Source organism: Genypterus blacodes, unplaced genomic scaffold, assembly GCF_046128005.1.
Source record: "Genypterus blacodes isolate CSIRO-AG114 ecotype Tasmania unplaced genomic scaffold, CSIRO-AGI_Gbla_v1 ptg000056l_1, whole genome shotgun sequence".
In the NCBI taxonomy this organism is placed as follows: domain Eukaryota; kingdom Metazoa; phylum Chordata; class Actinopteri; order Ophidiiformes; family Ophidiidae; genus Genypterus; species Genypterus blacodes.
The window spans coordinates 1,744,099-1,754,463 of record NW_027466868.1 but is presented as its reverse complement, the minus strand read 5'-3'; the positions used below and the strand labels follow the sequence as shown (position 1 = coordinate 1,754,463).

Sequence of the window (10,365 nt, the reverse complement as noted above, 5' to 3'; positions counted from 1 at the left end):
TTTAATACATACGGACATGAACGGGTTTCATCAACACGACGGGCAGATGAAGATGAGCGATCCAGAGCCAGACAAGATATTATCTGATCTGATTATCCTCAAAAAATCCGTACAGATTCAAACACAAGCTTAAACACAACACAATATGGCTTGTATAAATGTTTACAGAAGAAGCGTACTTACTCATCATCTCCGAGGAAAGACGTCTCCTTCCATCCCACTTCCTTGGCTCGCGCGCATGAGGAACGTTTGGACGAGGACTTCTTTGGGTTCAGCTCCTCCGGGGGTATGGCGCTGATGGGATCTGTGAGCGGTGTCAGGATGAGGTCAGAGCCAACCGAGGTGACATCGGTGCTGATTTCAAACGACGCCCAGGAGGAGTCGGACGAGGCGGACGGGCTGGAGTCCAGCACCTTCTGCTCCCCCAGTGCATCTTCAATGTCAGCGGGGCAAAACAGAGTAAACATGGAGGATGACAGTGGGCAAGTGATGAAGAGAATAGCGCAAAGTGATGCAGGTGGAAGGACAAAGGGATAAAGAAAACCACCAAAGGGATGGAACGGAGGTGTGCATGTACTCCTGCCTCCTTGGACTCGACCAGTCTTGTCACTCTCCTTTCCTTCTGGCTCAATAAGGTGGAGACTTGGATGGAGACAAAAGACCAATCGGAGGGAATATAAGGTAACAGGGATGAAGAGCAGGAGGAAGAGGGAAACAGGGAACACAAGGGTAAGCGGAGGGGGTGTACGAAAACAAAAGAAGTGGTTGAATCAGGTGAAAGGTGCGTGGGGGGGCAGCAGCACTTATGAGGTGTTAGCTCACATCTCATCCCCCCCCCCACGAGGCAATTGAATCAGGTGGTAAGCGGATACAGATGGGAAATCGATTGGAGACGTGTGGGAGGAGGTGGGACGTGTGGCCTCTGCGGCTATGTGAAAGCAGCCAGGCGTCTTGGGTTGCACTGATAAGCGGTTCATTAGCAGACGTCTACTCTCAGCCAAACAGCATTAGCACCCACCGCTAAAACCTATTAGCACCCTTACACGGTGAGGCTAAGTCAGCTAGCCTCCAAAGGTACTCTGTGAGCAGACAGAGTTCATAAAGACATGTAAGTACACAGGAAGGGTACATCACATTACAGGAAACGTCAGGAAACTAAAGGTTCGTGTTTAGATCTTTGACGCTCTTGAGTACATTGAGTGTAAACGGATTTTGGCCCGGGTGTAAAGTCCCTGCATAGCTGTTAATGGTCGTATTTCCTGCATCCAGAAGACACAGTTCATATTATAGAAAAGGTCAATCCAGAACAAGAACCAAGCCAACACTTCCATCTTTTTGGAAATAATTGGGTAAATTCTCTGAGTATTATGTTTGAGGAAAATTAAGGGAAAAACTCCAGTAAGTTGATCCCTAACACGTTTTGATATCATCCCAATATATGTGTAACATATAATACATTATTGCTTAATTCAATCACAATAATGATCTGAGTGGAATTAGCAGAATCTATGAATTTTAGAACGAAAAAAGCACTACAAACTTTCCTTGAAACCTTTCTCAGTGTAAACCGTTTCTTAAGTCCAACGATTGACACAAAACAAATTTGATCCATTACCAGACAGATCCTACAAAGCACGGATGGTGTAATAACATCAAAATGACCTCTTCCAAAGTACATTTAGTCTATTTTGGTTGGAGCTCAAAGGACGTCTCTGTGGTCCTGTGGGATGTCTTGACTTTTGGGGGACAGAACAGCGACTAATGCTGAAATACAATTAGGGATGTTTTACTTTCAGGGTCACGGCCCCTTTCAGAAAGGTTCCTGATCTAAAATGGCAGTCGCAGTGTATAGCTTTCCCCCGTGACACCAGAATCCCTCGACTCAGAGGTGTTTGGAGGACGAGCTGATGCTGAAATGTTTTGCCTAATCGAGAACGACGGATCAAACCATCGTCTCTGCCAAAGAAGTGTCAGTCTCTGCTTAGAACAATGAGCCTTAGACCTCCCCATCCATCTTTCAGTAGATGAGGTTGTACAGATTAAATCAAAGCTTGCTGCCCTCCAGGGGGAAGACGATCATAATACATCAACGTTTAGCAACTTTAGCTTTGATTGAGGTAATTTCTTAACGATCTGGTATGCAAAATGTCAGGAACTGTTTTTAAGTAAAGCTGTGGCTCAATGTTTCCCGTAGCAACAATACAGTAAAGCTTCAATCAATGATCGTCTGAGAAGATGTAAGGTCAAAGTAGGAGATGAAATGTCCTTGTCTTGTACTTTTGGGAGTGTGTTCTGGTGTTTTGGGGCAATTCATATCACTTAGTCCTTTCCATGCCTGATTGATCTTTACAGCTGTGAAAAGGTACAACGGCAAGACGCCAGGGGTAAAGCCTCCAACGTCTTCTAGCTGATTTATACTCATTTCCGCAAGGACGGAAACAAGAAGGTTAATTAATGCGTTAAAAGCTAAGCGGAGAGGCGGAAGCAACGGATACTGAACCGATTAGGTTTCACACGCATGAAGTAGTTTAACTTTTCTATATACATTAAGTTGGCAATCATTCACAAGTATTCACTACATCTCATCCAGTACTTAAAGACCAATGCAACGGACCAAAGATTCATCAGAACAAACACGATGGGGTTCAGTTTAAACAACAAAAAGTAGTTCTCTTTATTATCACATATGTACACACGGCACTTATTTGCCTTCATTACGCAGCAACAGACAGTGACCACAGTTAAGAGGCAGAACAAACACAGAAGAAGAAACAAACACAGATCTTGAGACGTTTCTAGACATTTAACATCAAAAGGAGGAAAAGGGGGAAAAAGACAAACAGTCCCATTAAAGAGAATGAGCGATAAAAGTGTTCAACTACAAACACATATACAGAGAAAACAAACTTTCCGGTCAGAAAGCTTTCAAAAAGTCTGCAAATTGAGGAATTGCTCTGCAAAAGCAAACGAATCGTCGACAGAACAGCAGATCAGAAGATCCTCGGTTTAGAGGAAACATCCAGGTGATGTGGCGTGGGAACATCTAGCCACCACGGGAGGAGACGGAGCTTGGAGCTACCAAACAGGCAAATTTGTCTATTTACTGCATCACATATCCCAGGTAAGGAAAAGCGGCCAAAGTGAGGGGTTAGTGGATGGACACGACAAAGGTACAGGTCCAGCTTATGGACATCATGGGACAGATGGAGAGGGGTGAGGAAGGAAGCTTCGCCCATGAACTCACCCCAGATTAAACTGCTTTTTGAAGCGATACACCAGCAAAGATTTCAGACTTTTCAGGAAAATTGCATCCCGTTTAGGTTGCTGATGCTTTTTTTTTTAGGGGAGATTTGGCATTTACCTCTCAGGTCCGTAGGCTGTTGAATGTACCCATTTAAATCCCTCATTTTTATTTCTTTATTTTTGTTTCTATAGGTTATGCACGCCACCGCTTCCTGAGGCAACGGTGAACATACACTACCTGCATCCAACTAAACTCATAGCTTCACATAGAGGAGCTTGTGGAGGCTTTAACATGTGTTCACGGAGTCCATTCTACTGTGTACGGGTCAAGGCCAACCTGGGAAGCAAACGCCAAATATCCCTGGAAATGCTCAAACAACTATTTTTTTCAAATCGCCAGAATATATGTTGGAAGTAGTGAATCAAAAATAGCAGAGGCGGACTGGAAAATGGAAAATCTAGTACAGTAGAGGCAGAGCTCAGGTGCCTCATGTGGCTCCTAAGTACTACCACAGAGCGTGGACAGCGGTTAGTAACATGGTAAGAGCGCCTGGTTCCATGAGGCCACAGCAGGAAAATGAAAGTTAGTGGAGGAAAGTACATATCCGCCGAAACCGGCCACAGTAAGTCAGTCAGAAGGAGAAGCGGTCGGTCAGGGTGGAGAGGAGCGAAAAGCTAAACGCTGACAAATTTGTGCAGTTAGCTTCAGTAAATGGGCCTCGGCTGCTTCATGCTGTAGTGAGCCTCGGATGCCGACACGTACGCAGACTCGGGGAAGAAGTCCTCCTGGAACTCTGCCAGAAACCTACGAGAGGTCAAGAGGAGAGAGAGAGAGAGACAGAGAGAAGGTCAGGCGCTTGCACGATGCAGCAGCGCGGACGTGACAGACGACAACCGAGAACGCTTGTCAAGTGTGGAGTCAAAGTTCACAATGCCTTCTGGTTTCCCTGGATATCCCCGGGTGATTCCACATAAATCCTTGCCCTTTGCCCGGTGGTGCACGTATACATTCCTATACCGCCCAACGCTATGACAGAAGGACCGCAAGCTCGGGAACGATCGTCCAACGAGAGCGAGACCCGAGGGGAAAATCCCCCTCCCATGTAATCAGTTGTGGGGGAAAACTAATCCGGAATCTTCTTAGTATTCACTACTCTGGCAAATCCTCTAAATCTTGCCATCTCATCTCGGCTCCAACGGCCTTCCTGAATCTCAACACAAACAAATTATCCTCATCAAAGCAGAAATGCGAAAAAAAGACCGCTTTGGCGCCAAGTAACAAACAAAAAACGTGATGCGGCAAAAGGAGACCACCTGCTGTGACGAAACGCTTTAATTTAGCTCGTCAAGATAATTCAGGGATTTTAACTCAAAGGCACTTGAGTCAAATTGTTTTCAGCGTTCGGTAATCATGCTGTCATGTAATTCATGACAGCAGTGCATTCAAGTTAGAGAAGGAGCCATCTGAATTCAATCAATTAAGAAAATATGACTATGATTTAGCTTGGGTATCAGTTGAGCTTTATTTGTATTTTGCCAGAAATTGTATTGAACCTAGAAGACAATTACAACATTGGAACCTCAGTCAGTTTTATTTTACTTGTACGTTTGTATAAGGTGACATGTTGTGTTTCCTAAGCAGGAGCCCCGTGTGCGTGAGCAACCTGTCAGATCCATAGGAGTGTGTTGCGTTGCCCCACAGCACTCCTTGGTGGCAGAAGGAGGTACTGCAGGTTTGATTAGAAACAGCGGGCGGACCTAAATCCCCCCGAGGTTTGGGCCCGGCTGAGCTGAAGATCGGCGTGGAGGATTTAAAGATTAGACTCTGAGCTTGTGTAACGCTCTCTCATATCCCTCCCTCCCTCCCTCCGACATGTGCTCTTCAGCACTCTGCTTCATTTCCTTCCTCTTCCTTCCGTTGTGGAGGATATTATCCATCCATATTTCTTGAGCAGGAAAGTTTCACTTAAAAAAAGGTATTTACACCTGAGATGGGTATTTTGTTAATCAAATGTCTTTCCTCCCTTGTGCTGATGAACGTGATCTTTAAGTTTAAGTTACCTGAGAAAGAGCTCCAGGTGTTTGATCAGGGCTCGAAGACTTCTCTCAGGAATTTGCATCTTCCCCAGGATCTCGGGAAGTTTCACTGGAATAAAGAGGTCGTACAGAAGCAGAAGTTCAGAATCAAACCAGTCAGATCAAAGCGAAGGGATAACGAGCAACACAATAAAGGAAAGGGGATCGATTGGCTTTGGAACAACGCACCAAAGAGTCGGAGGAGGTGCTGTGATCCATAGAGGTAGGAGGGCGGTGGAGGCTGGTCGTTCAGCGGATAGTTATCGGGAGTCAGCTTCCAGCTCAGCACCTGGAGACAGAAAATACAGCCAAATCTCAGGTCAAGATCAAGACCCCAGGTATACCTGCGAAACAGACAGCGTAAGCCTTCAATAACTAACGACGACGCAGCATCGTCACCTCGTTCAGCTCGTTGTTCCGTCGGCTCTCCAGGCCGTAGAAGGGCCCGCTTCGCTCTTTGCTGGGCGTCGACGGAAGTGGAGAAGACGAACCACTGTGCACAGGGGTTTCTGGGAAAACAAACAAACAGAACATGAACTTACTTTGCTTTTTCTTGACATGCAGCTCCTGAACACTTCACAGCATGAATGAGGAGGATGGGACACAAGTAGAATTACACCATCTAGTGGGCAAATTGGTTAATACAAGCACAAGCGGGTTCAGGCCTGCATTGACGGTATAAACACAGAAGTTTGTTCACTCAAAACATACGTGTAAGAATTCTGCAACAGAAAAGAGCGTTTTCACATTTTCAATCTTTCATATTTTCTAATGTCAGCTGGGGGAAACCTGAGTGCAGCAGTGAAGCGTCGGTGCTGGGAACAAACCCCACTAAAAGCAGCCGGAGAGGTAAGAACGTTGATCAGTTACACTGCCATAGCCCCCAAAGCTTTATGTGAAGTAATTACAGTAATGGAGCGGTGTCGGCTTACTCTTCTCCAGGTTGAGGAAGAACTTGGGTTGAGATGATGAGCTGTCCACCAAGCGGCGTTTGAGCTGCGGGGACGCCGTAGCACTGCCCCCACCTGGAGAAGGAAATGTGACTTTTGTTTACAGCCAACTCGCATGTCGCCTTATGACAACATTTAGTTAACATCGACATCTTCATACCTCCACTGCTGCCTTCAGCCGGCCGGTCACCCCCAGACGTGTTCCTGGTGGAGCGTCTGAGTGATTGCGACTGGTACGAGATGCAGTCCATGTCGGGGTGGCGCCTGCGCTTGGGGGCGGGGGTGGTGGTGGGCGTGGTGGTGGAGATGTCGCTCAGAGCCGGCTGGCTGTCGGTCGACTGGGGAGTGGGGGGGTTGTGCCCTGGCGGACTGGGGCTCCGCTCCCGCTGGGCGCTGGAGAGAAGGAAGGAGAGGGGGATTTATGATGGAAGCCGTTTATGATAGAGAAGCTCTTCCTGGCTTTGTGTCAACGCTCTTACTGGCTGGAGCAGGGCGAGCTCTCGTTCATGGCGAGGAAGAGCCTGGACGAGCTGACCTTCTTGAACTGCGCTTGTTCGCTGGGGTAGAGGAGGATCATGGGTAAAGTGAAGTCAAACGTGATCCTCAGCCCGTCGACCATTTCTTTACACAGCTCCTCGCTGCAAAGAAAGGCAAAGTCCTCAGGCCTTCTCATTCATGCAGTCACGGGATGAAAGCGATGTCACAGAAACGTGGAGAGTAATGCCTGCATACTCACTTCTTCTCTGGGGGGACAGGCTGGGGGCTGCTGCTCTGCGTGGTGCTCTGCTGACGTCGATACCTCTCGTTGGCCATGAAGGCTTTGTTGAAGGCAAAGTGCTTGACATACGATTCCAGGATGTGCACCACATTCGTCTGACAGGGAACCATCACCAGCTGGGAACAGAGAACACTGTGATTTATGGACATGGAAGGGTGACACAACACACTAAACAACGCCATGCTCGCCCCAAAGCACCTTCTTCCTTTTGTTGATGTAAAAGCAGTCGTCCTCCAGTTTCTTCTTTAGGATATCAGGGATGTTAATGTCCACGTGCATGACCTTCTCCTCGCATTCCCTCTTTACGTTGAGTTCAGCTGGCTCCATCCTCTGAGACAAAAAGAGACATGAAGCGACATTCAGGACAGTGTTTCATACAGACAAGATCTGCCACGGGGAGATGAATGATCTGCTTCACCATTTTGTTGATATCCTCAGAAAAGGTGCTGTCCCCGCTATTAGAAGAGTCAGGGTCAGAGTCGTCCTCGTCGCTGCTCTCTGACGTCGAAATCAAACCTGGAGGTGGACGAAAGAAGGGAAGGGTTAGTTTGTTCTGAAGGGGGCAAAGGGGGGAAGAGAGGAAGAGAAAGAGTTTCCTTACGTACATGCGTCATCACTGTCGTCCTCCTTTGGGAGAGTCTTCAATGTCGATTTAATATCAGACTGACGACGACGCCTCTTCACCCATACCTTTCTCTTCCTGCAGAGGAGAGGAAACAACACACACACTCTCAGTATCAGCCTTGTGTACAGATCAAAGAGCTAAATTAACCATCTAACCAAAATCGAATCAAATTAACATCTTTCACATCAAAATACTCCCAATTTCAAACGTTCAAGTACGACTGAATGTCTTTAGGTGAACTTACATGCGATCTGCAGCCCTGCGTGCCAGTTTAAATTGTAAGTTTCTGTTTTCCTCGGAGTCTCTGAGAACATGATCTTCTGCAGCCCAACGATCCCAGCTATGCACAAAGACACGAGTAGATCAGAGTTAATATAGCATCATTACTTTGCACAAGATAAGTCTACACATCTATGAGCTGAGCATGTTATCTGACCTGCTGTTCCAACCGTTGAAGTGAATCAGGTACTTTGGGATTCTCCTTCCATGCTCATCTGTACTAATCACCACATCAATGACCTGTGACAACAAAACACACAATAAATACACAATAGACACAGATTGAGTAAAGGGAAACGTCTTGTATGTATTCCTTAAGGTTTTCAGAGTAAACCAACGCTTTGCCGCTTTTAATAATAATGTTTTCTGTGTATTTGCTGGCCCTTTGTGTGCTTCTTATTAATGCTACATAAAATGACGGCAATAACAGAGAAAATCAACAAATATAGAAATGAAAAAAAACCGAGCATGACACAAAAGTCGAAAATGACATCTTAATAAAATCAATGGAGGTAGAACCTTACCTTGCTGTCAGTCGATCTGCTCTTAGGCTGTTTACCTGAATAGCTAACTGACGTGCTAAGCTAACTAGCCTGGCGTTTGCTACACACGTACACAATCACATAAACACGCATTTATCAGTTGTCGTTGTTCACGTTAGCTGGCTAACCTGCTGCTATAACAACGACACCGCAATTGGCCGTAAACCAAAACGCGACGTCTCGTGCGCGCGCTCTGCTTCGCTCTCTCCGATTGCGTAAACAGCTAGCTAGCCTAAAACAACAACATCCCCTCACACAACAATGCAGTCACCGCTAGCCGCCAGTGTTAGCAAGCAAGCTAGCTGAGCAGCCGCGCGTCTGGTGCGCTCGATTTAACAACAACAAAGTATCACGATTAAAACGTTTCGGTCGCACAAGCACGTTTCCCCGAAATGGTTGCACGTATTTGCCATTAAAAAAGCGCAATGTTTTTAAGTTTAAACACGCTGAAGAGGCGCGTTGGTTGTAGCTCTGGCTAGCGCAGCATCTCAAGACATTAACTCCAAACATCAAAGGTAAGCGGCTAGTGCGCGTTTCGTGCTAAATTTAGCATCGGTGTGTTTAAATTCAATCGTACCCGGAAAAGAAGCAACAAGTCGTGACGAGTTAAACAGTTACAAATGCGTTATTATCCGATGCCCGGGTCTATGTCGCCTTCAGAGACGGTTCGTTTCCATACATCTTACTGAAACAAGCGCATTTTAAGTGTAAATAAGTCGTTTGTGCGAAAGTGAAACAAGCTTGAGCAAAAGTGTTAATGGTGGCCAAACATTACCTTAGCGTCATACAACACTTTAGCCTTGGTAGGGTCGGGTTCGAAACACAAGACTTTCTCCCCTGTGTGAAATTGATATTTAATTCCACGCGAATTCATTTGTTCATGGCGACGCATGTGAGAGTACGCATCGATCTGGACCTTAAACGCACCGTAACCCTTTCGTTGCCAAGAACTTTTCATTGAGTAGTCTGTGTCTTGAAGTAAAACGCAGGGGGCGACAGATGGCGCTGTTTTGCTGTAACCCAAACGCATGGCGGGTTGCCTTCATGTCCTCGGTGTCATTTCCCCGTTTCACGCATTAGAAACGGCAAAAGCTTGCATTCGATTACTTAAGGTCAATTACGGTAACAGTTTCTTCAACATTTTGTGACATTTCCAGAGAAAATATGTGATGTATAATAATAGCATATTTATATATCATATTTTTAGAGAAATTAGGATAAAGTTGTAATATGAAAGTATTTTTACGTGAACCAATGTGACATTTACGGCAGAAGTGAAACAAATTAAGCCGTTGGAAAGGTCTCCACAATAAATATATGTAATTTAAACTTTGGCCACTAGATGTCCTTAGTTTTCTATAATGCAACACGACATTGATGAAAAGTTCCCACCAAATATTTTATTGTTTTGATGTGTCATTAGTTTGTCATCACTCCTTTGTCACCGTGAATAGTAACAAACCTGAATAGTGTGTCTGCCAAGTCAGAGTATGGGTTAGATCATGGATGTGTTGTTTTTACAAACCGGTGCCATTAAGGACCCCTGGCCCTTTAGGGGGGCTCCACGTAGTCTCAAATAGTCTCAACATAAGCAAAATCGGGTCCAAGACCTGAAAGTGATGAATATTCTCTTGGTAATGGCCTCAGATGGAACTTTTCAGATCATATTCCCAGATTATATACGTGTATTAAACCAGCCTGTCCACATTCAGTGACCTGGGTGTCATAAAGCTCCTCCTCTATGGAACTGTATATGTTGTTTTGGTATCGACCTGACGTAGCTTTGGGATCAACTCCCCCCCCGCCCCCCCTGAAGCTAAAAATGCAGTAAAAGAAAATTCAGCATGTCTCGATAATCTAATTTTACTCTAT

General features: G+C 45.7%; 1 protein-coding gene across 3 annotated transcripts; it reads right to left on the bottom strand.

Annotated features, from left to right (window-relative positions):
* Nucleotides 1–2,644: 2,644 nt before the first annotated feature.
* Nucleotides 2,645–9,472, bottom strand: LOC143002409 (MSL complex subunit 3-like). 3 transcript variants are annotated; one of them, XM_076152492.1, is made up of 14 exons: nucleotides 9,269–9,472; nucleotides 8,109–8,191; nucleotides 7,917–8,012; nucleotides 7,653–7,747; nucleotides 7,466–7,563; nucleotides 7,246–7,377; nucleotides 7,006–7,163; nucleotides 6,749–6,934; nucleotides 6,430–6,662; nucleotides 6,252–6,344; nucleotides 5,719–5,828; nucleotides 5,509–5,608; nucleotides 5,305–5,389; nucleotides 2,645–4,048 (listed from the first exon to the last, which is right to left on the bottom strand). In XM_076152492.1, the coding sequence occupies exons 1-14, from the start codon at nucleotides 9,449–9,451 to the stop codon at nucleotides 3,949–3,951; spliced, it is 1,752 nt and encodes a 583-aa protein (XP_076008607.1). In that variant the 5' UTR covers nucleotides 9,452–9,472; the 3' UTR covers nucleotides 2,645–3,948. The 3 variants fall into 3 exon arrangements, with proteins under 3 accessions (XP_076008607.1, XP_076008608.1, XP_076008609.1); XM_076152493.1 differs by having other exon boundaries at nucleotides 6,749–6,907; XM_076152494.1 differs by lacking the exon at nucleotides 9,269–9,472 and adding an exon at nucleotides 8,476–9,198.
* Nucleotides 9,473–10,365: the final 893 nt, after the last annotated feature.

Bases quoted from the DNA above. Each gene is read 5' to 3' on its own strand.
- LOC143002409 (XM_076152492.1), bottom strand. From the start codon at position 9,451: ATGAAAAGTTCTTGGCAACGAAAGGGTTACGGTGCGTTTAAGGTCCAG. The intron at 8,192-9,268 runs GTAATGTTTGGC...TTGTTGTCACAG, and splicing joins AAGTGTTGTATGACGCTAAG to GTCATTGATGTGGTGATTAG. The intron at 8,013-8,108 runs GTCAGATAACAT...CTTTGTGCATAG, and splicing joins TTCAACGGTTGGAACAGCAG to CTGGGATCGTTGGGCTGCAG.